The 27,907-nt window shown below is 40.9% G+C and overlaps 1 protein-coding gene across 1 annotated transcript in view; it reads left to right on the top strand.

The window, feature by feature from the left end:
- Positions 1-708: 708 nt before the first annotated feature.
- The window catches only part of POT1 (protection of telomeres 1), a 93,372-nt gene continuing 66,173 nt past the window's right edge, over positions 709-27,907 (top strand). Inside the window, exons 1-6 of the mRNA XM_061640174.1 lie at positions 709-1,076; positions 6,839-6,911; positions 7,451-7,542; positions 19,558-19,662; positions 22,217-22,267; positions 26,940-27,054. Of these exons, the coding sequence (XP_061496158.1) occupies positions 954-1,076; positions 6,839-6,911; positions 7,451-7,542; positions 19,558-19,662; positions 22,217-22,267; positions 26,940-27,054 (559 nt within the window). The 5' untranslated portion in view covers positions 709-953. The remainder of the gene's footprint in view (positions 1,077-6,838; positions 6,912-7,450; positions 7,543-19,557; positions 19,663-22,216; positions 22,268-26,939; positions 27,055-27,907) is intronic.

Raw genomic sequence — 27,907 nt, 5'->3', positions numbered from 1 at the left:
AAACACCAACTAATTATATATGAAAAACAAGTTAAAATGGCTGTCCTCTTCCTTAATCTAACCAGCCATGTGTTTGAGAGCCCTTGCATAGTCCTCACTCACGGTAATCTGTTGAAAGTTGCTGAGACAGGCAAAAAGAATCATGTGTCCTAAACCATATCTAATAGTAAGCAAATGCCATTGCCTTCAGTGGGGATTATTCTCATACGATTGGAGGCTGTGGCTCAGACTTATAGCTGTGTAAATCGCAATAATCATAGTGGGAGGTACTTTTCAGTAAGCGTGTATAGGATTTCACTGTATTCTCTTCAAGGCTGAAAAACTAATCTTTCCTAAAGCTAGCCTTTTTTTTTCCCAAGCATGAAGATTTCTTAATACAGACTCCTTGCTACTTCTCCCTGGAAGCCAATCTTACTCGGCCACGAGTGATAGCCAATGAATGACTTCTCCCAAGATCATAAAAGAAATACATAAATATATCACCGTCTTCCTGCATCTCTTTCATAATACAATCCGAGGTATATCGACTCAAAAGTCCCACTGACTTCAATGGAACTTGCTCCCTTGTAGATAGTATTCTAGCCTCTGTATGCACCATTTTAACCCTCCCGTCGAACAATCAGATCAACCATTTTCCCGCTCGAATCGTAAAACGTCACTGTCTGGCGCAGTGCTCCCAGAGCTTCAGTTCGTACATCGCGCATGCGCTTGTTCGCTGCGCAGTAACTTCCGGGTTGTGGGGTCGCCGTGAACCAGAGACGAATGCGGTAGTGCGCACGCGCAATTGGAAGTCAAGTAACGTTAACGCTCTTAGCACCCGGTAACTTTGTAAGTTGGCCCTTTTACCAAGACAGTAAACATCTCTTCTGCGAGTTCTTCCGTACGATCTTATTCATGTGGGTGCTAGTCTTTTTTTAAAGCAAGCAAACAAACCTGGATTTCCAATAGGCGTTATGCCTCTTGAAGTGATAAAAGGATCCCTTAGGGTGCTTAAAAATTATCTCCCAAGAAATCTCCAAAAAGTCGATTTCGAGCATTTGCAACTGGGCTGTGACTATACCAACAAATATTTTCAGGTAAACTTACCTTAATCAACTTTTTTTAAAAGAAAAGAAAACAATAAAAGTGCCCGGATGTTTCTTCGCGTCTTCCCTGTTAGCTGGTAGAATGGTGATGACTAGCTACGGAAAAGTTAGTCCCCAAAAGTGATTGCCTTCCCCTCTTTCATCTGACTTAATTGCATTTTCCGTATTCACCAGAGGGTGCTTAGGAGGATGGCTGCTCGGTGTAGGTAGGATGACGCATGTTTTCGAATTGGCTTACGCGGCTATCCTAAACAGATCCTTGAATACAGTAGAATAAACGTTGTACTGTTGGCGTGGACAGAAAGGAAAGGCAGCTCCTTGTAGCTGTGAATGGACTTGCGCTTCTCTTCTGCCTGCTGTAGGAAGCTGCCTTAAACTGAGTGAGACTGTTGGTCCATCTCGCTCAGTTTTGTTTGTATTGGCTCCCAACGACTCTCCAGGGTTTCACATGGGAAGATGTTGGAGATTGAACCTGGGACCTTCTGCATACAATGCAGATGCATTCCCACTGTAGCCCTTCCCCCTAAATGTAGATTTAGTTCTGTATAAGAAGAAAGCTTGCTAACTCTCATATCACAGGTGCAGATCCAGGGTTGTGTTTTTTAAAAACAATATTTTATGGCTGTTATCCCTAAGGGTGCGAAGATCCCCATATGCATACCAGCCCCCGTTTCAGTAGAAGTTCCATTCATAGACATTTAAGCACATAGTGGTAATTTTAAGTGCACTGTCTTAATCATCAGTTTAAAAAGGTACAAGTTAAAGTTGCTTGTGAGTAAGAAATAGGACATGTTTTGCTTTGCTATTTTTGTGCCTTATTTCCTTTTTGGAGACCTGGCAGCCCTACTCTTAAAGCCGGTTGCTAAACAAATTTACTTGAGTTTACACTTAATAAAAAAGAATCCTAGATCTTTGTTTATAAAGCATTATTGTAGTAGGGCTTTTGAAACAATTCCTTTTTATTATTTGAGCCCTTGGTAAGCTAGAGTTTGGGAGTTTTTCATTTAAGACATAACAAAACAGCATTGTGATAAAAAATTTCCAGTCTGGTGACTTAATGGAGTTCTTTTTGTTGTAAAAGAATCAATAGTCTCCCAGATTCATGAACATTTTTTTAAAAACTGGAGGGACGCATTGTAACTTTTCTTTTTTACTTGCTCAACATAAAATTGACACAGTTTGCAGCAGTAATTTTCTGGTGTGTATTAGTGATTCCAGAACCAGGAAAATACATTGTGCTGCTCCATCTGTCACGAGGAGTATGCTCTCATTTTGAGTGCTTGCTGCTAGTAGCTGCAGTGCATTAGGTCTGTTGCATAAACTCTTTACTAAACAGACTAGAACCCAAGGCTAGTCTTTCTCAACATGTTTGCTTTAATCTGGTGTTGATGATGAACTTAATTTTAAAGTCTTTTCTCATTACTTGGGGATAAAAGCTAAGAAGAGTACTGTTCAATACTGCTGGCTAAGGAACAAACTTTGCAGAAAGCTTGCAATTCTGTCTTCCTGACTTTGCCTGTGTGTATGTGCAGCATAAAACCAAAGATGATGTGTTCTCTTTTCTGATCTGATCAGTGAACTGAGGATTACAAAAGAAAAATAAGGGTGAGGGGAACCCTAGAAAACCTGTCTTGCAAAAGTTGAATTCCTTTTTAAAGCAAAGGACTACATTTAATCTAATAGGCCACATTTTATTGTCTGAGGTCCCTCCTCCCCCCAAGTTGGAAATAGCATATTGATGGACAGTGTCACTGAAGGAAAGGATCAAGTCTTCTGGAAAAGCACACTAGAAGCTCAGTGCAATCTTTGGATTTTTACATAGGGTAAAATGGAGGTCGAAAAGATTTGCCAACTGCTGTGATATCCAATATTCTTGACTCGCATCCTTTTCTCCTGGGATACATTTTTATCTCTAGCACATGAAAATCACAGTAGTTATCTTCATGTGTTGGAGACATTACTTGAATACACTGTTTTGGGAGATGCTCTACATGGCCAGGTTTGCATGGAGGTCTAAGCTTTAGCATCTGTTTTCTATTAATAAGCTGCAGTTTAGGGTGACCATAGCATCATCTCCGTGTTGTTTCTGCTGCACATCCACCTTCCTGAATGCTTCCTTGGGAATTGTATGAATGCTTCCAGAGCACATGGCAGTTTCCGACAGCACGCATCCCTGAGTGCTGGAGATCATTGCTGAATGCTCTGGAAGTGGCAGTTGTCCAAGGGACTAAAGCTGGGATGAGGTTCTTGGTTCCCTGCTCCAAGGGAAGAATGCAGGAGGGCATGGAGAATGGTGGCGGGGTGCACAGTGCGCCTTCTACCCATAGATTCTGCTAACAGTGCCACCCATTTCACACATGTGCAATCCACACCACAAACCAGCTTCCGTTGCAGTTCCATAGAGTTCAATAGGGCTTACTTTCGCGTGAGCCTGTATTGCAGGAGGGGGTACCCTTTCTTGGCCCAAGAGCCATATTTGCTCTTAGCCACCTGAGGGAGGGGTGTGTCACACGCCAGCAGAGGGTGTGTGTCCAAAGTAAAAGAGTGTGCAGAAAAATTGGGTGTGACGACCCATTTCATATATGAACAGTCCACACCACGCAAACCAGCTTGCCTTGCAGCTTGATCTGACAGTGAGCGGAGGCGAAGCAAGTTCTTCACTCCCTGTCAGATCACGTGTAAGGAAATGTTTCAGAAATGTGTGCCACCCACCCATCCCTGGCATTTACATGTAGAGAAACAGATTTTGTCACCCAGCTTCCATTTAAGGCACTGATGGAAAGTATGGCCCTCCAGATGCCGTTGGACTTCTATCAGCCCCAGCCAGCCTGACCAATGGTCAGGCATGATAGCCATAGTAGCCTAACAATTAGACCACTACAGTTTCCCCATTCCTGTTTTAAGGCTTTATACTTTCTCTCAGGAGTTGTAGTGTTACCAAAGCCATTGTGGTAAGCAGTGGTCTTCAGTCTTTTCAGACTCAGGACTCGCCTTCAAGTCAAACATGCATTTGGAGACCTGTTTCTTACTTTTTTACCATATGTTTATATGGTATTAGTAATGTGGTTGCAACCCTCCATAGATCAGGCCATGACCCAGTAGTGGGTTCTGACCCATCAGTTGATGTCCAATGTGACACAGGAATCTGATCTGCTACTGATTCCTCAAATGAACATGAAGGCAGAGTGTGGGGAAAATGGTTTTTAAACTGTTAAAGATCATTGCCACAATCTGTTTTTATACAAAGGGAGCATTTCCTGTGTTATGGTATCAGTGTAAAATGAATGTTCAGCATTCCATTCTATTGTGATAGATAATTTCCTCAGAGGAAACTTGCCTCATAGTGAGGAGAGAATTTAGTACAGCCTGAAGAAGCAAACAAACCAGGTGACTGAAAGGCTGGCACAAAAAAAAACGCTGTTAACAAGGAAACTAGCTCTTGTTAATTTGACAGAAGCTGTTATTGGGGCATCTGCCAGTGTGCCAGGGATTGCTCTGGAGGATCCACATCTGCTTTCCACCTAGAAGCAACTTTCAAATACATTATTATGATCACAGTAGTTGTTGTACTGCATATTTACTGTTGTTCAAGTGTGATTGCTGTAATACATAGGCTCAGAACAGACAAATATATCAGTGTACAAGCAGAGATGCTAGAGGAGAAAGACAAGTTGCAATTCAGGCAGTTTAACATGCCAGGTTGTTAGCTACACCTGACTCCTCCAGCTGTGCCTAACATTCAGTGTTCAAGAAGTTCCACTGTTTCTTCTTGAGAGAGGCAAACCATATGGAAGAATTGTTTCCATACGTGGGACACATTCTAAATTAGGTAGCTTGAAGCACCTCGGGAATGCAGCACAAGAGAAGCCCTAGCCTTCCTCCCAGCTTTGGAGCTGGGAAGAGCCAAGGATCATTCCCACAGGTGCATTGTGCTTTGGAAATACTCCCAAATGCAAAGTGCGGCTCAGCTGCAGGGGCAGTCTCTGCCCCCTCTGCTGTTCTAAGATTGGGAGAAAGGCTGGGGCTCCTCAGAGGGCAGTTTATCACTCACCATGGCAAGCTTGATAGTATGGATCTCAGTTTCTGCATCCTGAGAAATTTTATTTATTATTTATTAAATTTATATCCCACCCTTCCTCCCAGAAATGTAAAATGTAAAGGTTTGGCCCCAAACTTTGAGGAGCTGCATTCATGTGATGATCTGCTAGAGAAAGGGGATGTGATTTTTGCCAGTTTTTCCTTCCTGGTCCAAAAAACAGCTCTGGAGGGTTGGGGACCCTCTAGAACAGCATGTTAAGTTGTGTTAAGGGCTGCATAGGGAATTGCAAAAAACCTTCCTCCCCTTGACTTCCTCTGGTGAGATCTGCTGGATCAAAGTTCCTTCCGCAAACGGAAGGAGGCTTTCCATTCATGGAACAGCAACTCTAGGTCCAACACAGTGGGAAGATTTTTGCTGTAGCAATATTGAAACACTATATTGTTTCACAGTTTGAGAAAATGTTTGGGTGCATTAGAACCTATGTAAAGTTCATGTAAATAAATATTTGCTGAATTAAAAATGTCAGAATCTTTAATAGTTGCACCTTAAACACTACCAGATTCATTGTGGCTTAGCTTTTGATCAGTTGGATCATATTTTTTTATATGCATGAGATTATCCTGAGAGAGTGAGGCAGTAGAGCCCTCTTCAGGCATTCAGCCTGAAAATGCTAGGGTCAAAAGTGTAGACTGCTGAAGACTCATGCAACAGCTCCACAGCCTAACATCCCAGAGTGTGCCCCTGCCACTCAAACCATCCTGCTCTCAGTGGGAAGGTGTGAAGTGGGCTTCAAAGCACATCTGCTAAGTAGGTTTAGAAGCTTGTTCACAATCAATAACTCTGTTAATACAGAATCCCTAGTGGTGGAGAAGCTTCTAAGCCAGGTGTGGGGAACTTATGGCCCTCCAGATATTGCCGAACTACAGCTCCTGTTATCCTTGGTCATTGATTGGGACTGACGGCAACTGTTCATCAACATCTGGAGGGCCACAGGTTCCTCACCTCTTTTCTAAGCATATGCAAGCAAATGTGCATAGAAGACCGCTTCAGACTTCCTCCCAGGGATGTAGGGGCATGGGTCTGGCACATAGGTTGAGAGTGGAGGGGGCGGGGCCAGTATGCACTACAACATTGGGGCTGAGGTAGGAAGAATACTTCCAGCCCCTACATACTTTTTGCTCTCACATGTTTAGGCTGAATACCTGAAGAGCATAAATGAATATAAGATCTAGTTGGAGTAAGAGTGACCAATATGCATCTGGAAGCTTAGCTTCTAATTGGTCATCTTAAGACCATAAAAGTGAATATTGCAATTAATTTGGTAGTTCTTGAGTGCCGCAGGGCTCTCTGGTTTGCAACAACAGTTTTGTTACAACATTCAGGTAGGAGCCTTGGATGTCAACATAGGCTTGAGGAGGAGGCGCTTTCATCCTGTCTCCCTGTTTGTAAAATCAGAATGATGATTGACTGCTCCTCAAGATTACTAATAGGTTGATAGATACAGATTATTTGTTTGTATGTGTTTAGAAGTGCTTTGTTAGTTGTTCTGCCACTATAAAACCTGATACAATGCTGCTGTTACAGAGATAATGTAAGGCAAGATAATGATGACACATATATGAAAGGTTTGGGTTATGTATTGTATATGATTGATAATGTTTATTGAAAAAGTTTCTAAGTCATTAATTAGATTTTTTTCTTCCTCCCATTTCAGGGAACGGTTGTTACTTCCTATCCATTAAGTAGATTGGGAAATGGGACATCTTTCTTGAAGATTGTACTTCAAGGTATTTAAGCATAACGTTCTCAGTTGTACTAGCCATGTGCCGAAGGCAAACACTGTGGGAGGGAAATAAAGAGGGATGAGAACAGACAATAGTGCAAGATCTAAAGTGAAGTGGGAAAATGGAAGAGAAATTTATTTGAGAAGACATTATCTGGAATTGTAAAGTCAAATAGGTATTCTGTCTTCTTCTGCAAGAAACAAACAAAAACAACACAACAACCCTACACTTATTAAAATTGTGCAGTCCCAATCATCAGCAGGGTTACCTAGACTTGCATGATACATTGTACTGCCGAGAGCTTCCCTTATGGCCTGACAGAATAGAGCTTATTCCATGAATCCTACTCTGGCTTATTGGGAGCCTTACAATGCACAGAGATGTGTGTTTTTCTTTGTTTCATTGCTCACAGGGGTGAGTGGATTTTAATGTCCCTGGCCTGTCAGCATTCGTGATACTCCAGTCAACTCACCGCTGCGAGGCTTTCCTTTAGTATATTTAGATAAATGTTGCAGTACCACTGTTCCTGTGTGTCTTTCCAGAATCAGAAAGCCTATGTTCCAAGTCTGACACTATCAATACTTCAGTGCTTGGGAAGCTGGCAGAGGATTGTGCCGGAGTCATCCATCAAGGGGTAAATGCTTTTATTTCTCTCATTCTTAGATGTTTTTCTTCTTGTGAACTGTTTTTCTACTGATCTTCTTGACCTAAGTGTGTTTACACAATCAGTGCATGTGGTTGCCTTTCTGACTGGGTTAGGATGCTGACTAGCATTTAAACGACTAGCCTCTCTGGGCTGAAACCCTTGTGTACTATTCACCCATGTATTTGAGGATGTATTCTTTTGTTGTATTTATGTTTCTTTTCCTTCACTGGAATCTACAATAGTACTATTTGCTCAGGCAGCACTATGGCATCACCTAATGGCAAAATATAAAGAAACACCTCTTGAAAATAGCCTCTTTTTGGAAGAGACTCAAAACATTTTAATTTTAAAACAAAAAAATAGTTTGATAATTTATGCTATGTCGGCATCTTCAGTTACTTTTCAGTGGGATAGGTCCAGAGGTGCCTTCTGAAACTGGAAAGGCGTTTCCCCTCATGCAGGGATGCGAAGGCTGTTGGGACTCCAGCTCCCATCAACCCCAGCCAGCTTGGTTGATGATCAGGGATGGTGAGAGTTGTAGTCCAACAACATCCGGAGGGCTACAGGTTCCCCATCCTTGCTCTATAGCAGTGGTTCCCCAACTTTTTTCCTGCACACTACTTGAACATTTCTGAGGGTCTTGGCGGACCACTTGATCATTGTTCTGCCTGTTGTGGCAATTGCAATGTACTGTCTGGTATAATCTTAACTGAATTTTAATAGTTTCTGTATTTTATTGTACTACAGTTGAATTACATAGAATAAAATACAATATAAGAACTTAAAGAAGCAATAAAAGTACAATTAGAATCAATGTGAATATTTAATGTGGAGATGTCTCAGAGCACCTGAATGAAGCTTGTGGACCACTGGTGGTACAGGGACCACAGTTTAGGAACCCATGCTTTATAATATGCGGTGGCTCTCAAATTCCACTAATTCCCCCTACCGCTGCAGCCACATTCTGTGCCATTCTGGAGGATCTCTCAACCATTGATCATATTCTTGGGGCACAAAGGAGCTGCAGTAAGGAGAAGAGGCAGGAAAGCCCTCTTCCAAAACTCTGTTCCGCTTCCCTGGATCCAATCCTATGAATATGGATGGGTGAATTTAGTGTGCGTGTTTTTAAAGACAGGAACTGTCCTTGTCAACAGTCTAGCTGCTGTGTTTTGCACTAGCTGTAGTTTCCGAACTGTCTTCAAAGGCAGCCCCATGTACAGCGCATTGCAGTAATCCAATCTAGAGGTTACCAGAGCATGCACAACTGAAGCGAGGTCGTCGCTTTCCAGATAGGGACGTAGCTGGGCTACCAACCAAAGGTGATAGAACGCATTCCGTGCCACCGAGGCCACCTGAGCCTCGAGAGACAGGAATGGATCGAAAAGAACCCCCAAGCTACGAACCTGTTCCTTCAGGGGGAGTGTAACCCCATCTAGAACAGGTTGAACATCCACCATCTGGGCAGAGAAGGCACTCACCAACAGCGTCTCAGTCTTGTCAGGATTGAGCCTCAGTTTATTAGCTCTCATTCAGTCCATTATCGCGGCCAGGCAACGGTTCAGCACATCAGCAGCCTCACCTGAAGAAGATGAGAAGGAGAAATAGAGTTGCGTGTCATCAGCATACTGGTGACAACGCACTCCAAAGCTCCTGATGACCGCACCCAGCGGCTTCATGTAGATGTTAAAAAGCATAGGGGACAGAACCGATCCCTGCGGAACTCCACAATGGAGAGTCCAGGGTATCGAACAATGTTCCCCAAGCCCTACCTTCTGGAGACGGTCCACCACGTAGGAGCGGAGCCACTGCCAAGCAGTACCACCAACTCCCAACTCCGTGAGTCTCCCCAGAAGGATACCATGGTCGATGGTATCAAAAGCAGCTGAGAGATCAAGGAGAATCAACAGAGTAACACTCCCTCTGTCCCTCTCCCGACATACAGGGCGACCAAGGCTGTTTCTGTGCCAAAACCGGGCCTAAAATCGGATTGAAGCGGATCTAGATAATCGGTTTCATCCAAGAGCACCTGGAGCTGGCTGGCAACCACCCGTTCTAAGACCTTGCCCAGGAATGGGACGTTCGCTACCGGTCTATAGTTGTTCAAATTATCTGGGTCCAGGGAAGGTTTCTTCAGGAGTGGTCTCACTACCGACTCTTTTAAGCGACTAGGGACCACTCCCTCTCTCAAGGAGGCATTTATCACTTCCCTGGCCCAGCCGGCTGTTCCAACCCTGCCAGCTTTCACTAGCCAAGAGGGGCAAGGATCCAGTACAGAAGTGGTTGCATGCACCAGTCCAAGCACCTTGCCAACGTCCTCGAGCTGTACCAACTGAAACTCATCCAATAAATGAGGACAAGACCGTGCTCCGGATACCTCATTAGGTTCAGCTGCCATAATACTGGAGTCTAAGTCCTGGCGGATGCATGAGATTTTATCTTGGAAGTGCCCAGCGAACTCGTTACAGCGGGTTTCCGACGGTTCTATAATGTCCTGAGGACTAGAGTGTAAAAGCCCTCGGACAATTTTAAATAGCTCAAGTAAATTAAGCCCAATTGCTTTCAACGACACTTACTCCCTGGTAAATGACTACAGTTGCAGCCTAAATGGCTCTCTCTACTATGAGTGTAAGCTGAGTCATGATATAAGTGAAATAATACTTTTCTCACACCAGACTTCTAGTAGTAATCTTCTAAATGTAAAATGGCTTCATTTGGTATATGTGTTATGAGCAAACATAAGTTACTTACACAGAATAATACCCAGGCAGTCAGCTCTGTGAGTAGGCTGTTCATTGCATTACAGACAGCTTGACTTAGCAGATCTAAACGGAAGGGCTCGAGGCTCAGCTTGCTTACACGTTATTGAAAAATGCAGTAGGTACAAATAGGGAGGAAATGAAAGTATTTGAGTTAGGCCTTCCTCTCCCTTCTGTTCAAGAAATTGCTGTAAAGCTAAGAATGCATGAAAATGAAATGGACTGCCTTCAGGTCAATTCTGACTTATGGGTGACCCTATGAATAGGGTTTTCATGGTAAGCTATGTTCAGAGGTGGTTTTACCATTGCCTTCCTCCAAGGCTGAGAGGGAGTGACTGGCCCAAGGTCACCCAGTGAGCTTCATGGCTGTGTGGAGATTCAAACCCTGGTCTCCCAGGTCATAGTACAACACCTTAACCACTATACCACACTGGCTCTATGACCAATAAAAATAGCCATTGTGTTAACTGGACTAGATATTAATTTGGGAAGTACAGTCAAATTAATAATGATTACCTGCTTTTAAAGTATGTTGTTATGAGTTTGTCTTGCTGCTTGCAGTGTTGGAGAACTCTTTTTTATGGTCTGTTTTATGGACTGATTTGTAAACAATTCTAAACATTTTGGAGTTAGACCAGAGCCTTTGCTGCCCCTTATTATAGAGAATAAGTTGAAACCTTTTTAGGTAGGCTGTACCATATGATACAAAAATAGCTTTTGCATTGTTTGCCAGATGTTCCTTTAAAGCTATTCTCCAGCTATAAATTTAATTGGCTGGATATCTATTTTGTCTTTTTTTCTGGTATGAGCCATGTTCCTAAATGTCCTATATAGATAAACATCTTAAGGGTACAGTTATATGCCCACTTGTAACATATGGTAATTGCCTGCCATCCTTTGTCTCTCAAAAAGCTCAGCAAGTTTCATTCCATTTGAAATGAGCAGATTTGTTTGCTGGCTTTCTTCTTTCCCTGCACATCAGAAGATGTGTAAAAAAGTCCACATGGTGGTCTGCATTCCAGTATTATAGTATAGACTGAGCAATGAGAAATTATTTCAGTTTACTATATCAGCTCTTCTACCATATTATTTAAAGGGTCTGAAATTTAATTAGCGGCTTGTGCCCTTCTTCATAAAAAGAGACGTGGTAAAACAAGGCCTGAAGTGTCAATTAGGATTTCACTGACATCAGTACTGAGGACCTGAGCTAGAAACTACAGCCCTTGAGCGGGAAACTTCAAACAGAGTTGAACTAGCATCAGAGTGTTCAAACCTCTCTTGTGACGTGGGATGTGGTTATATGGACTTAGGCGTGTGTGTGATTTTCAGAAAGCTTACTGTGAATATGATAGCAGTTATTTTCTTTTAACTTTGTATGATCTGGTCATTTTAGCAAGCCTATTTAAAAAAAATTCTTTTTTTCTTTTTCTTTTTTTGAAAAAAGTTATGGATGTAAATAGTAAATGGAGATTTAAGGAACTGGGGTTTCTCAACAGGAGACATAAACTATAACAGAAAGAGTATATGTATACTATTGCTACTACTAAAAATACTGCTGTTTTCTAAAACTTATATAGTGCCAAATTTGCTTGATGCTTGCATATTAGGCATATGTAGAAGAATTTTTGTAATAGGAGTGATTTGTGCCATTCATAATGTAGTGCTTAAAAATATCCCTTTTCTGCTTAAATTGTAAGGACAAGTTGTGATTAGCTTACCTTCTTGAGTCTGCACTAGTCTAAAATTTCTTCCCAGTAAAGAGATTAAGAATGTTCAGTTAGTTGTAAGTCTAACCCTGGCTTGGCAACCAAGCTCCAAAATCACTTGTGCATTCAGTAATCTCGTACAATATCGAAACAGAACTAAAATATCCAGGAGCATAGCTCTCTTGTTTGTCTTTTTGTTTTGCATTTTATGGCTTATTTTACTGCAATTTTAGAACCGCGAGCTTCAAGTGCAATCCTATGTGAGGCTGCTCAGAAGTAAGTCCTATTGAGTTTGTTGGAGATTTTTCCAGGGTAAATGGGTACAGGGTTGCAGCCGTAATCTGATCTGGTAGGATATTGTTAAGCAGAAGACAACTTACAATAGTTTTATTGACAATCAGGGAAATTGTGGTTGAGTTAGGTGCCTTTTGAGAACTTTAATGAAAGCCATCCATAGGTGCTTAAGGTTTTTCCTCTCCATGTCTTAAAAGCACCTTATGTTTCATGTCAAGAAATTTTACCTGTCAATATTTTAATTGTTTTATTTTATCAGTAGGGTTATTTCTCAATTTTTATTGAGAAAGAAAGATGGAGCAGTGGCATAACTAACATATTCCCCAGTTGTGGTACAGAGCATCATTAATCACTCCCTGGTAATTCCTTTGTGCATTAAACCTTGTTTTCATCCTTTTTCTAAAACAATTGAATCTGTCTGTATCACTTAAGTTAGCAGTCTTCTCCCCCTCCCCCCCCGAAAACATTAAGATTTGGGATTTTCAGTCATTTAGAAGAATATTGTCAGAGACTGCTGAAGTAGCAAAAAGAGCAATCATACTGCCGCATTTTGCTAAAAACTGTCCACTTTAATCAGAAAGCTCTTTTATTTAGTGTAATCAAATAAACACATGAACAAAAGGCATGCAGTAAAAGCTAATGGGTGTGTTGTTGGTATAAGATTGAATGCAGAGGAAGAGGTTCTGAGGCTAAAATGCTTCTCGGTAAGAGCACATCCATCTGAAGGTACTTAGAGGGCATGAGCAAAATTGAGATGGTGCTTTAAAATTCAGACAATGCCAGAATTAACTAAAGCAAATGAGCCTTTAACTTACATTGCAATTCCCTGTGCGCAATTTCATTTTCTCAGCTATCTCGTTTAGTTTCCCTGCCTGTCAGTAGTGCAGTCTATCAACCTTTTCTTTTTTCCCTCCCTGTTTCCTTAGGAGCTTGCTGGGTAATAAACTGTGGGACACGAGGCAATGTGGATAGTTACCTTTTACTTGTTCTCTTTAACCTGGCTTCTAACTGTCTGATAGCTGCTGACATCTGTTATCTTTGATGGCAAGTGCTTTGTGTTGAAAAATCCAATACCTAACATCTTCAGAACTGAGACATATCCAGCTGCTCACTCAGAGCAAGCAGCTGGATCTCAGCCAGCACTGAAGATGTTGTGAAACTGGAGCATCTTACATTTGACTGTGCAAGAGGCGAGGGATATGCCTATATCCAGCTACTAACTAGAGAGGTTCTTCACGTAGCCTGGCTTGAGTTGGCTACAAATGACATTGTTGCTACGATTCTCTTTTGAAGCAAAAGGGATTAATAAAGCAGTGTGTTTGGACAGAACAAGCAGGCAATGAAACAGTATTTCAGCAGTTTGATACCCTGCTGTATAATTGCTTTTCTAGCAAAGAAGGCAGACACCAAAAAAGGTGTAGTTCACATACAGTGTCATAAATGTAGCAAGGACCAAATGCCTGCCCTGTCAGGAATTTCTCTTGTGCAAGCTAAGCTAAAATGAATGTAGTGTCCTGCTGCAAAACTTGCAGTGGGTGTTTGTGCAAGATAATTTTCTAATAGATTTTGTGCCAAGAAACCAAGATCTTTCTGCAATAATCAAGTTTTTGGGAGTTCCTTTTGAACATTATGTACCTGTTTCTTAGGACAAGGACTATAAATATATATTTTATTCTCTACACATTCTGTTTTAGATCACCTGTGGCCTTCTGGACATTAGCGGACTACAATTCCCATCATCCCTGAACATTGTTGCCTGGGGCTGATGGGAGTTGGAGTCCAAGAACATTTGGAGGACAAGTTCCTCATCCTGATCTTCATAGTCAAGTCTATTTAAATGATGTTTTGGTTTAATAATTTGCAGTTTATTATTTATTAATTCCCAATATCATTGATATAAATGATATACACTACTACATCAGTTTTTAATTGTTCCAGCACTTCAATCTTTGAGAGTGCTATATTGATAATACTTGTCAAGAGGATACTGGCTGGTCTGACAGAGTCCAGCAAGATCTGGAGAGCACAAGGTGTCCGCCCTTGCTTTAGATAGTGGGTGGATATTTTCCTTTCTTATTCTTGTAAAAATTAGTCAAGAAATATCTTAGTAAGATGGCTGCTTAATGTTGTTCATTTTAACATAGCAGATGTGATCTGTTCTTTGTATGTTCTGCTTATAAATTGAGTGGAATTACTGGCAGAAAGCAATGTGGAGGTCATTTTTGTTTTAGATCCCCATAGTCCAGATTTCCACCTTAAAAAAATCATGACTTCACTTGACATCAGGACTCATAGTTTGCACCCAGAGTTTGGAAAAGTTACTTTTTTGAACTACAACTCCCACCAGCCCAATCCAGTGGCCATGTTGGCTGGGGCTGATGGGAGTTGTAGTTTTAAAAAGTAACTTTTCCAAACTTTGTTTGCACCACATCGTTTGAAAGTAAAGCTTATTCAAAATGCTTTATAGCAAAAAAAAAAGTGACTCTGAAATACCAAGTTATGGCAAAATACCAGCTGAATCCCATGAGAGAGATTTTCATTTTTTTTTCCCCGGAAAAATAAATGTGAAGTATGATAAAAAAAAAATTCCTATGGTGTAAGTAAATACCATTTAGTTTGGTGTAAGCTGCCATAGTATCTTATAAGTTGGTGGTTTATTAACACCCTTATAATAATATAATAATAATAATATATTTAATTTGTTTGTCGCCTATCTGGCAAATAGCCACTCTAGGCGACGTACATTAAAATGAGATAAAATACAACAATAACAAATGCAGTCATATTAATAACAATAATAAAATACTGAACAGTCATCAATACTTAAAAACAGTTATATTATCAGCATACAATAGATGGAGATTTACCCTTCCCAAGGACCTCAAAGGCCTGTTGGAATAGCCACGTCTTCAGGGCCTTGCGGAATACCTCTAGGGAAGGGGCATGTCGAAGATCACATGGGAGGGAGTTCCAGAGAGTGGGGGCCACCACGGAAAAGGCTCTTTCCCTAGTACCCACCAACCTAACTATTTTGGTTGGCGGGATTGAGAGAAGGCCTTGTGTGGCTGATCTAGTTGGGCGGCATAGTTGGTGGCGGTGGAGGCGCTCTTTCAGGTAAGCTGGGCCGAAACCGTACAGGGTTTTAAAGGTTAAAACCAACACCTTGAATCGGGCCCGGAAAGCAACCGGTAGCCAGTGTAGATCAAATAATACTGGCGTTATGTGGTCCCGGCAGCGGCTGTTGGTAAGTAAGCGCGCCGCTGCATTCTGTACAAGTTGTAATTTCCGGGTCGTTTTCAAGCGTAACCCCACGTAGAGCGCATTACAGTAGTCCAGACGAGAGGTGACCAGGGCATGCACCACGAGTGGAAGCTGTTGAACAGGGAGGTAGGGTTGCAGCCTATGTATAAGGTGTAATTGATACCAAGCTGCCCGGCTCACAGCCGAAATCTGAGCCTCCATGGACAGCCTGGAATCAAGAACAACCCTGAGGCTGCGGACCTAGTCCTGTAGGGGCAGTTTCACCCCATCAAACACCAGGTCAACATCTATATATAAATAATAATATGTACTCCCCAATCTGAAGTTTGGACTGTGGCCATGAGAGAAGCCCTTTTTTGTGGTGGCTAAAGATGTAAAATTTCTGGATATTTTGAAGCCATGGGAAAAAACCATTTTTTAAAAAACAAATTTTTGGAAAAATTGAAAAAAATGTATTAGCACTTTTTACAGATAGAAAGTCACTTTGTTACTCATCAAATGTAATTATGTACAAGTTGGTTTGGCATAAAATTATCACATTTGGTATATTAAAAGTACATTTTATTCAAACAATTATTACAAATTGAATTTACTTTTTTAAATGTTTTCCCCTTTTTTGTAACAAATGGATCTACAAGATCCTGGACTGTAAGGAACCTCTTTCGTTTTGCCAGTTTATGAGGAGCAGGCAAAAAAAATTTAAAAAATAGAAGAAACCATCAACATTAATAACAAAATTATTTGTCTGCGCTAGTCCTCCACAGTGTCAAGCAGACATAAAGCATCCATTCCCATAAAATGAACTGAGGAAAAAAGGGGGACACCAAGATTCAATGGAACATTTTATTCATCATGCTAAAATAAAACACTCCATAATCAATTTTTTATTTATTTATTTTTTTAATTTCTCCAATTTTTCAGAAAAACAAAACAAAAAAGGCTTCAGAAAAAAATGGTGTTTTTCTGAATTTTTCTGGGTTTTTTCCGGGCCTTCACATCTCTAGTGGTGCCCGCCCAATGCTGTGGAATGTTCTTACTGTGGAAATTTGTAGGTCAACATTGTTGACCTTTTTAACACCAGACCAAGACTTTTGTACTCCCAGCCCTTGAAATACCTTGTTTTTTCAGTCTCTATGGTATAGCTGGTGATTTTTTAGCTCCTATGTTGCATTGTGGCTTTAGCTTCTGTGCACTTTATTGTATTTTATTCTGCTGTTCTTTTGTATTTGGCTTTTATGTTGAATGGATTTTTAAGCTTATTGTAGATTTTTACTATAACATTGTTTCATGGCTTTGTTTCTTTTTTCTGTACAACTCATTGACAATTTATTTCATGAGGTGTCTTAATGAATACATATAAACTAACTTGGGCATTTCAAAAAGGCACAAACTGCTAGAGTTCTCCCTCCCCCCTTTTTTTTTTACACAGAGTGAAGTTTTAATATCAAAATCATTTAGTTATCTTTAGTTTCATCAAAAGCCTTCTGTTGTTCAGTGTTTGGAAAAAAATGGAAATGGAGTAATGTACATACTTAGCATGGGATGCAAGCTCTGTTTGTGGGCTTCCTGAAGGCTTGGCCACTCTGGAAAGCAGCATAATGGATAGATGAATCTTTGGTCTGATCCAGTAGTGTTCTCCCTCTCTCCTCAGGCACTGCCTGGTCTTCCGATTTCTATAGGTCTTAACTACAATTCTCTCTAAGTGGTGTATGAGGAATACAATACAAAGGAAGTAAAAATTGGTTAAAACTATAAAATCAGACTTCATTTAAAATGCCTGCTGGAATAAAACAATTCTTCAGTTGGTGCTGGAAGTTCAATAGGGAGGGGGCCTGTCTGACCTCAACTGGAAGGGAGTTCCATGAAATTGGGCCCACAATGCTGAATGAATGGCTCCTGGCGGATATGAGCCGTGCAGCTGAAACTTGTAAATTGAAACAAGACCCTTATATAAATGGAAGTTTGTCCAGTAGCATGTTGCTAATTCAGTGTCATGCTTCTGAACCTGAAGATTCCATCTAGCTATTATGTCTAGTTGCCATTGATCTACTTATTCTCCATGAATTTGCCTAATCCCATTAAAAAAAAATTCTCATTTAAATCTACAATCTAGCAATTTCACTGGATGAACCCTGAATTCTCGTGTTAAGATGGAGGAAAAACTTGCCTATATCCACTTTCTCCACTCCTTGCATCATTTCATGAACCTCTATCATACTCCCTCTTGTCTTTTTGTTTTAAACTAAAAATCCACAACTTCCAGTGTGTGCAACACTCCTGATTCCTTAACTATGTTTAGTGGGTTTGGGATGGAACTCAAAAAATCACAAGCTAAGGAAAAGTGATTTATCAACTGTTCTTCCTAATTCAGGGCACAAATGGGAGAAAGTGAATTTTGACTACATTGTACTGAAATCAGTCAGACTTGAATATTTAACTGTGCATGTTAAATTCTATTAACTTCAGTGGGGTTCCTATACCTAATGTATTGTCGCTTACATCCCCTTTCGACATTTGCCTCAAACATTGTGTAAGTTAAAACAACCACAGAAATAGTTTATCTTCTGTCACTTTCCTGCAGAAATCTTTTTTTAACTTTTCCTGTTTGATTAATAACTTTCTATGCTTCTTATTTTGACAAGCCAGCAGTCAGTACATCACCACCCCCCAACTGGGACTGTTTCATGCAAGTATTATTCCATTGCTTCAGTGCAGATTTCAAATCACTGACTTTTTTTTTAGATGAACTATTTAAAAATCATGTAATAGAAAGTGCCACTGCAAAACTCAATCTTCATAAAATGGCATCTTTGACATTATGTCAGTTTGACTGTTAAGTATGTGCCTTATTTGTATAGGATCAAGCAGAGAGACTGCAGTAACTTATTTTTCTTTCTGATTTATGCACACAAAATGGTAATGAGACCTTTTAGAATTGAATTCTGCACTCATCTAAAAAATATACCAAATACTATATATAAATGACTTATATTGTTCATCACATTGATACTTGCACATTTCAGTCTTTGAATTCTTCACCTTGCTACTCTTGTTGTGTTAGTGGAGCTGTTTTTCTGCCTTTATCTTCACAGTCCTGAAAAGGCTATTTTGCTCAACCCAGTAGTCAGAAATCTATCTGAAAAAACGGTTTTCAGTGCATTTTTCAAAAAGTGCCATTTTTTAGTTGTGAGTTCCATTCTTGACTTTTTGTTTTATCTGTTACAAACATTTAACTACTCTGATGGTTGCACCTTTGCTCCAGTCATTGGAAAGATGCGTTGTAAGTTTTCATAATGCAACATCTAAAACACACTCAAGAACTTCCAGCAGCACTCAGTCCACTGATGAACTGCAGATTGCTGGAACACCTATATATGCTAAAATCTGTAGTACCAAGAATTTATTTTTAATGCCATCCAATATTTTCTTTATTTATTATTGTATTTATATCCCACCCTTCCTTCATATTGATTTTAATATGACCAATATTAGATATCACCCAGTGTCATTCTTTAATTCAATTATTTAGACAGAGATCACTAAAGGCCTTTATCTATCCTAAACAATATCCAGTCAAACTTAAAAACACATTTCAGTCGAACTGTTAAAATATGTACATAAATTTTTCATATTGAAATTTTGGTTGCATCATGCCTTCGTGTTTTGAATTGGTTTTTTAAGAGGCCTAATGAGCAGGGATTTGTCGTATTTCCTGAACATCTTGGAAAATGTTTCTTTGTGAAAAATGATGTAATCTCTAAGGACTGCTGTAGGCAAAAATATCAGTCCCAGGCTATGGTCTGATGGCACATGAGGCCAACACTTTGCTGAAGCTAAGCAGGTCTGGGTCTGGTCAGGATCTAGATGAGAGACTGCATGGGAACTACATGTGTGCCGCCTTGGGTTCTGTGATGAAAGAAAGGTGGGTTTTAAATGTAATAAATAAATAACGGATAAGATTAATGATGCATTTTTGCTTCCAATAGGACATTATGGTGGTAGCTGGATTCAGTGTGGCTAAGTCCACCAATGAAGATGATGAACGTTGCTGTCGGCTAGAGGTGTCTGATGAAGCTGGGTCAACTATTTATGTAAGTTGTGCAAATTTTTCTTCTCTCGCCCCCAAAATCTGTAGTGGAATTACATGATAAGAATATAAGTGTAAGAGAGATTGAAAGGCTGTTAATTTTTTTAAAAAATGAGGGCTACTTAGGATTGTATCCAGTGTAGTGCTAAGTTAAGCGGTATACTTGTTCCACTAACGAAATGTTTTGCACCAGCAAAATGTTATTGCGCAAAATGGAAATGGACTTCCTTCAAGTCGATCCTGACTTATGGCTACCCTATGAATAGGGTGTTCATGGTAAGCGATATCCAGAGGGGGTTACCATTGCCTCCCTCTGAGGCTAGTCCTCCCCAGCTGGCTAGGGCCTGCTCAGCTTGCCACAGCTGCACAAGCCAGCCTCTTCCTTGTCCGCAACTATCAGCTGGGGGGCAACTGGGCTCCTTGGCACTATGCAGTTTGCCCACAGGTGGCAGGGCACGTAACCCCTGAGCCACTCACTGTGGGGGTGATCTTTAGTTGGCCCTTTACACCCAGGAGACACGAGTGGGGATTTGAACTCAGAGACTCTGGACTCTCCTCTCCACTATGCGACAATGCATAAGCAGGGTGCTGGTAACTTAGTTGTAGAATAGATTGTGCAATCGGTTGCACAACATGTTTCCACTAGCTCAGCAGTTCCATTGGATTCCTCTGTTGTGCAACATTAAAGCTCCTCTCTCTGCTTGTGCTAATGGACAGAGAATGTTGGATAAAGATAGAGAACCTTGACGTGTCTGCACATTTAAGAACGGTCCCTTCAACTAGGATCCAAATAAACCATTCGAGTAATGCTGCAGGCTTAAGGGGGGGTTGGTCTTAAGTGTGTGAGCGTGTGTTCAAAAAGCAGCCCTCCATAGCATGTGGAAAACCATCGTTGGTACTTACTGAGCAGGCTTTCATAGCACTTTGATAGACCATGTGGGCTGCTGCCCAAGGGGAAGAAAATTCAGTGCTATTCAAAATGCTTTTAAACCTAACCACTCTATCTCTTCAGCAGTGTCTGTACGGGTTTTTTGGAAATGCGTCAACTCCTTTTACTACTTTAGGTATCCACCGAAGCACACTAATACATACACACAAACCTCTGACTGTATTGGATATTGCTGTTGGAATCCTAGGGCAGTATTCAACTAAGATGTCCTGTCAGCTCAAGTATTTCCACTTGTGCAGTGGGACTTCCCCTCTGTCCTCCCTGCATACGCCCTGCACCCTCCCCAAATCTGCCCTAGAGGGTTGGGGGAACCCCTAGAATAGATTAGGGGACACGTGGGGGGAGGAAGTCCTGCTGTGCAAAGACAAATGCTTGCACTGAGGGACTGTAGCTTGGTACTAGGTTGGATGCAACTCCTTACTGTTATGTCCGAAGCCCATAAATCGAAGCGTTCTGCATTAAAGTAGTAGTAATCTACATCATTGCTACTTTATTTAAGGGGCAAAGGCCAAATTTCCAATAATATTAGTACTGAATTGACACTGGCCTGGAAAGTTGGAAGTTCTTGCTAAACAGACAGAGTGAAGCATATCTTTTGATACATCCTGTCATTTCTCTGGGATAGTAAATATGCTGTAAATCTATTTACATAGTTATAGCCTTATTCTGGAGGACAGATAAGAGAGCAGATATTTCTAGAGTGGAGAGATTTTCTCTCTGGTCTCAAAAAGTCATGCTAGCATAAACTTTCCTTGTAGCATGTGAAGGACAGGATTTGTCATTTCCGTAGAATATTTACCAGATTGAAAGGCAACTCATATGTGACAGCTATGCAACTAGTTCTGCATTGGAAGCCTGCGTAATTCTCTTACTATTTTCACACATTCTCTCAAACTGTTTGTTGTCTAGTTAATTATGATGTGGTTATCATGAACAATGTGTTAGCCAGCTAACTGTAATTATTATATGGTTACCACGTGCCTTTATGAGGTATGTGACAGTCAGAATGTCAACTGGCGAAACTCCCTCAACATTTCATAACCATGGTGCAAAAGCATCACCTGTTGAATTTAGGGGAAACATGCTGCTATTGTCAGAGAAATGAGTGGAAACTCTACTTCCCAGCCTGGTGCCCTCCAGATGTTTTGGACTACAACTCTCAACATCCACAGCCAGCATAGCCAATGGTCAAGGATGATGGGATTTGTAGTCCAGAACATTTTGAGGGCACTAGGTTAGGGAAGGCTGTCGTCATTCTTCTTTAATATGGGAGTCTTCATGAGCTTTTTTTTAAAGACTTGTCCAGAAATATAGCCAATAAGCAGCCTGAAGAAAGCACATATGTTGGTTGCTACTGCTAAGGAAAAATGTGGTTTAGACTTAAAGACCTAAGTATATCATACTAGCTTATAAGTATGACTATTAGCACAACTGTTATTTTTAAAGTAATTCATACAGTCACAGTACTATTTATTACACTAGTTTAAAGTGGGCTGTTTGAAAACTAGGCATGGTATTTAATTTATTGTTTAAGTCCATTTTAAAAATTGGATTAAGAAGATTGAAATCTCCCCTGTTGTCTTACAGTGCTAACAGTCTTCCTCTTCAGGTTTGTACTAGGTCACCCCGGACAATGACTGCTTCAGAAACTGTGGCCATGGTAAGTTTGTTTGTTTTGGATTTTGAAAATAAAGAAGGTGTTGCAAGATCAACGTCTGAAACCAGTTTTACAACACCTTTAAGATGGATAGAAAGAGCTATAGATCTTATAATTGTTCTGCATTGGGTAGCTTCTGTAAGGAAACATCATTGTAAAAGAAATATAGTCTGCATCTGTGTTGGAATTGCTTTTTAATATGATTTTGAAGCTTTTTTAAAAAAAGATGGTTTTAAAGATGTTTTGTTTTAATATGTTTTTAGAAGTCTGTTTTTATGATGTTTTAGAGTGTTTTTAGTGCTTTTGTTTGCAGTCCTGGGCTCCTCCTGGGAGGAAGAGCAGGATATAAAAATCCAGACCCAAACCTAACAAGGCTCTTCTGGTGATGGACCAGAACTGAAACTTAGTCAAAAACTGACCATCCTGATGACAAAACAGGATGCCCCCAGCCTTACCCCTGACTCGCAAAAACAAACCCAAAGTTTGGCCTGGACACAGCCCACCTACCGAGGAAGAACATAAGAACATAAGAAGAGACTTCTGGATCAGGCCAGTGGCCCATCTAGTCCAGCATCCTGTTCTCACAGTGGCCAACCAGGTGCCTGGGGGAAGCCCGCAACATAATAACATAAGAGACCAACATAATAACAGCTCCTCACCCCCTCTGGTCAGTCTTTGACCTGTGTAGATGAATCGGCACACTATCATCCTCCACCATCAAATCTCCTACCTCCATCACTCAACTGGACCTGTTGGTCCTTGCGGAAGCAAGCAATTCTCCCATACGAAAAGCCCCCCAAAATGCTAAAACAGCAACTGCATGAAACAAAGCTGCCTCATAACTAGAACTACACAAGTATGGTCAAAGCCCATGAAAACCCAACAAAATATCAGGTGTGATGGGGCTACAAGTGTCCGGTGCAGGAGGGTAGACCCTAGACCACCCTTCCAGCATCTTCCTTATCCGAAAGTCCGTGGATGAATCAACCACATCCCTCATTTTAGCCAGAAATCCCATTCCCGCCAACTTACCCCTAATGGTCTTCACTGAGAGCCCTTGGCGGTGCAGAGCCACGCAAAATTCCATCAACCGGTCCACTGGTATGGGCCAGGTAAAAGAATACCTTTTGCTAAAACAAAAACTATGAAACTCCCTACCTGCTCTCAAATAGGAATTTCTTGTGCTGGTGGCAAGGGACTGCATTATGGCCTTCTCAGCTTCAAGCTGCCAAGTTCCCACAATGTCACTGGCATCAGCTCTGGTTGAAGCCTGGCCAAAGGGGCCAACTCCCGAAAATGTGACATCTGATTGTGAAACTGGGCATCAGCCATGCCGTTGTCCAGACCAGGAACATGGCAAGTGAGAAAAAGAGTACCTGGGGCTGCCTTTGAAGACGATTCGGAAACTACAGCTAGTGCAAAACGCAGCAGCTAGACTGCTGACGAGGACCAGACAGTCAGCACATATAACACCTGTCTTGGCACGTTTGCACTGGCTACCTATTTGTTTCCGGGCCAGATTCAAAGTGCTAGTTTTGACTTATAAAGCCTTACACGGTGCGGGACCACAATACCTTGCAGAACGCCTCTCTCGCTATGAACCTACCCACTCACTACTATCAACATCTAAGGCCCTCCTCCGAGTCCCGTCCCATGCGGAAGCTCGGAGGGCTGTTACTAGATCTAGGGCCTTTTCAGTAGTGGCTCCCGAATTATGGAATAGTCTCCCCGATGAGGTGCGCCTGGCGCCTACTCTTCTGTCTTTTCGGCACCAGGTCAAACCCTTTTTATTCTCCCAGGCATTTTAATTGTGTTATGTTAGTTACTTTATTTCATGTTGTTAAATGCTTAAGTTGTCTGTTTTAGGGATTTTATCTGATTTTTACTGTATTGTATTTTATTCCTTGCTGTGAACCGCCCAGAGAGCCATTGGCTAAGGGCGGTATAGAAATGGAATGAAATAAATAAATAATAAATAAATAAAATAATAAGTAATAATAAATAAAATAAAATAAATAAGGCCAAGAATGGTTGTTGATGAATTTTGAGCAAATCCAAAGACATGCTATATTTTCTCCTTTGGACATCACTTTCTACAATGAGGGCCAGGAATGCTTTATAATGTGCTTTCCCGCTATTTTAATTTTTCTAATAATATAGAAAATTCCTTTTTAAAGCAACCCTAGTAAATTAAACTGTGCAGGCTCAGAAACTCTGGCAAGTGTGCTATTTTCCTGAACACGTTAAATTGTTGGAGGTGGCCTGGAAGTATTATGGCTGTTATTAGGCTAGCCAGCAGAACAAGGTGATGACAGAAATAATTAGAACGCCTGTGGCACCATCTGCTCATTGCTGGGAAAAGTACAAATATTTATGTCCCAGCAGCTTTTCCAAAACTTTATTAAAGCAAATTTGCCATATCAAGAGAGGGCAAACAATGCAGATTTTCTGACATGCATTCAACTGGTTGGCAAGATTATATACTGCAAAGGGCCGCCAGATTGTTAAAAATCATTTGGGGTGGATTTTCTTTCTCACATATTGGAACCATGTGTTTTCTTTGCTCATGCAAGTATCTTACACACTTAGTCCAACCATAGAATATGTCCTGCAAATGGAGTTTTTAAAAAACATTCTGTGAAATGGTTGGTGGGGATCAATGCTGATGGAAAAATCTGAAAATTAATCAAGATTCAAATATTAGATACAGTAGAACCTCACTACAGGCATACCCCGCTTAACGTCGCCTCGCTATAACGGACATGCTCCATATGCCACCATACCCCACTTTAACGTATGCGCTTCGCAAGTACGGGCACTTAATAGCATGACGCCACTGCCATCTAGTGGCGATTGCAGTGCAGTACATGCATAGATAATTGCTTCACTTTAAGTACATTTTCACTTTACATACACGCTCCGATCCCATTGCGTACGTTAAAGCGGGGTATGCCTGTATAATGTACCTCAGTGTATTGCAGAATTGGATACATTGTAGGTGTAACCATGTCCCCCGAGTACAATACTGTAGACCCTTTTTTCGCCGTCTGTGCTCCTTCTCCTTGGTGAACATTCCATTTGCTTCCCCTGGGTGTTTCTGAGTCTTTTTTCCTCTCAGTATTGTTAAAAACCTGTTTCCTAACGTCCCCTCCCTCGTGCTCTTTTCCATCCTAGTGGTTATTCTCCTAAGTAATGCTTATCTCTCAAGCCTTCTTCAGGTTTTAGGGTACTGTCTGAGGAGGTTTTTTTAAACTTAAACTTTTAAACTTTTTTCCCACTCTGCCTTTTCCTTCCTGCTCAGTTGCAGCAGGGTTTTTTTGCCTCTCTAGGAACCAGTACTTGCCAGCTTTAACCCATGCAGAGCAGTTTTCATTATAACATGGAAGCCCTATAAACACGAGGGCATCCTTTCTCCCCTGACCCCCACATTGTAGCAAGTTTATACTCTATGTTTAGGATACCATTAGATACAATGGGGTTTTTATGGTGCTGGCAGGAAGAATTCTGTTTGCAAAAATAGAGGAGTTCAGCAACAATATCAACTATTAATCAATGGAGAGAAAAAGTGTGGAAATTTGCTTCAATGGCCAGACTAACTCATTATGTCAGATTTAAAGAGAACAAACATGAGATAAAATTGCAACAAATTTACAGGCATTGATTAAATATGGCAAGGGCTTAGGGTTAATCAAAATATATTGTGGTTTTACACTGTTTTGAAGTTGGGTTTAGCGAGGATGGTTAAATTATGACGTTCTATTTTCACAGGCTGTCATGGATTCCTTTGGGAGGAAGAATAGGAATTAGGATTTAAATTTAACAATGTTTATTATGTAGATTGTTGCCTTTTCCCCCCCTTTTTCCCTTTTGCTACTCCTTTTTGAAATAAAATGCAAGTTTGTATTTGGTCTTGCATACATTGTATAATTTTAATTCTGCAGATGTTCTGTTTAAAATATAGAAGAAAAAGAAATAACTGGTGTTCCCAGAATAATCAAATACTAATTGTCCATGACCATTTCAGCTAACGGGCAAAATGCATTCATGCCCTTTGCCAAGAAATGCCACTTGTTGTAAGCAGAGTAGGGGTCTGGATCCAAAGGTTTCCTTCCTGATAAGAAGAGCCCTGCTGGATCAGACCAAAAACGCAGAGGTAGTATGTAACAGTCATGGCTCATAGCCATTGATAGCCTTATTCTCCATAAATTTGACTAACAACCTTCTAAAGCCATCCGAAGTGGTGGCTATCATTTTGTCTTGTGGGACCAAATCCCATAGTTTAATTGTGCACTGTGTAAAGCAGTCCTTTCTTTTATCTGTCCTGGATTTTATAACAATCAGTTTCATTGGATGGCCCCAGTTTCTACTATGAGAGAGGGAGCAACCTCTGTCATGTCTCCCCCATTACTCACCTTTTTTCCTCAGTTAAAAAGCCCCAAATGTAATCTTCCAAAGGTGGAAGCAGTATTTTGATAGAAGGAAGGAACACCTGTGTCCAAACCAACTTTGAGTGGCAAAGAAAAAGGATTTGTCTGATGTTCATAATGGATCAGATATCCATGTCCTGTTTATAAAGCCTGGTAAAGAAAGAACGGTTTTGACCAACCCCCTCCTTTAAAATAGCTTTCCACAGAACTTTTTGCTCATGTGATCCTTCTCTGTTGTGTCTTGCTAGCCTGTTGCTCCGAAGTACACATATACCCTTCTGAATCATCTTAAAGATGGGACTGTTGTCAATCTCTATGGTGCTGTGAAATTCTTCAAGCCTCCATATATGTGCAAAGGAACTGGTATGTATGATTGAAGATACAAAATTCACAAAAAGTATTCAGCTTTTAAAACAATTTATTTTTAGCCAATGTGAGCAAGAGTAGATTATAGACCAGGGCCATTGCCTGATTTCTGATTAACCCAGTGCCCCCTGGTTGCTTGGATTCCTGCAAAGAATGCTGGACTAGATGGCAGTTCATGTGATCCACCAAAGTGTTTTAAAAATTCTTAAACAAGTATGCATAGTTGGGAACAATCAGCACATATTAATTGTGGGGAAGGCCCATAGCTCACTGGGAAAAGGCCCCAGGTTCAGTCCACAGCATTTCCAAGTAGAGCCAGAAAAGATTTCTTTTTGAAACCCTGGACAGTTGAGTCTAGTCAGGAAACAATACTGAACTGATAGCTTGATGATATAAGGCAGCTGCCTTCATTCCAATGTCTTCTGGAAAGATTTTGTTATTTAAGGTATTTTAAATTATTTTTAAAGTATTTCTAAAACTCTGGCTTTGAGCTTACCATGGTTAATGATAATCCCACTGCTGTTGTAACCCTAACTGTGGTAAGGTCCAAAAAGGAAAGTAGGGGATTGGTGTGAGGGGGAAGGAGCAGCGGGATGAGCCCGTAGCGGTCAGCATCAACCCCAGCTCCAAATATGATTAAAGTGAGCTTGTGGTACTGTGATTTGGAACTTAATAGTGGTTTAGGGTTGCCAGGCTCAGGGCCTAAGACTGATCCTGTATCTTTAGGAGAAGAGAAAGTCAGCCAAGTGCAGGTGTTCTTGCAACTCTGTAATGGGAAAACCCACAAGGTGGAATTGTCCCTTCCCCCTGCACAACTTTTAAAGATACAGAAGACCTCTTGGAGGCCGGG

Source organism: Rhineura floridana, chromosome 8, assembly GCF_030035675.1.
Source record: "Rhineura floridana isolate rRhiFlo1 chromosome 8, rRhiFlo1.hap2, whole genome shotgun sequence".
In the NCBI taxonomy this organism is placed as follows: domain Eukaryota; kingdom Metazoa; phylum Chordata; class Lepidosauria; order Squamata; family Rhineuridae; genus Rhineura; species Rhineura floridana.
Note: the sequence above shows the minus strand (reverse complement) of the source record. Positions and strands in the feature narration are given on the sequence as shown.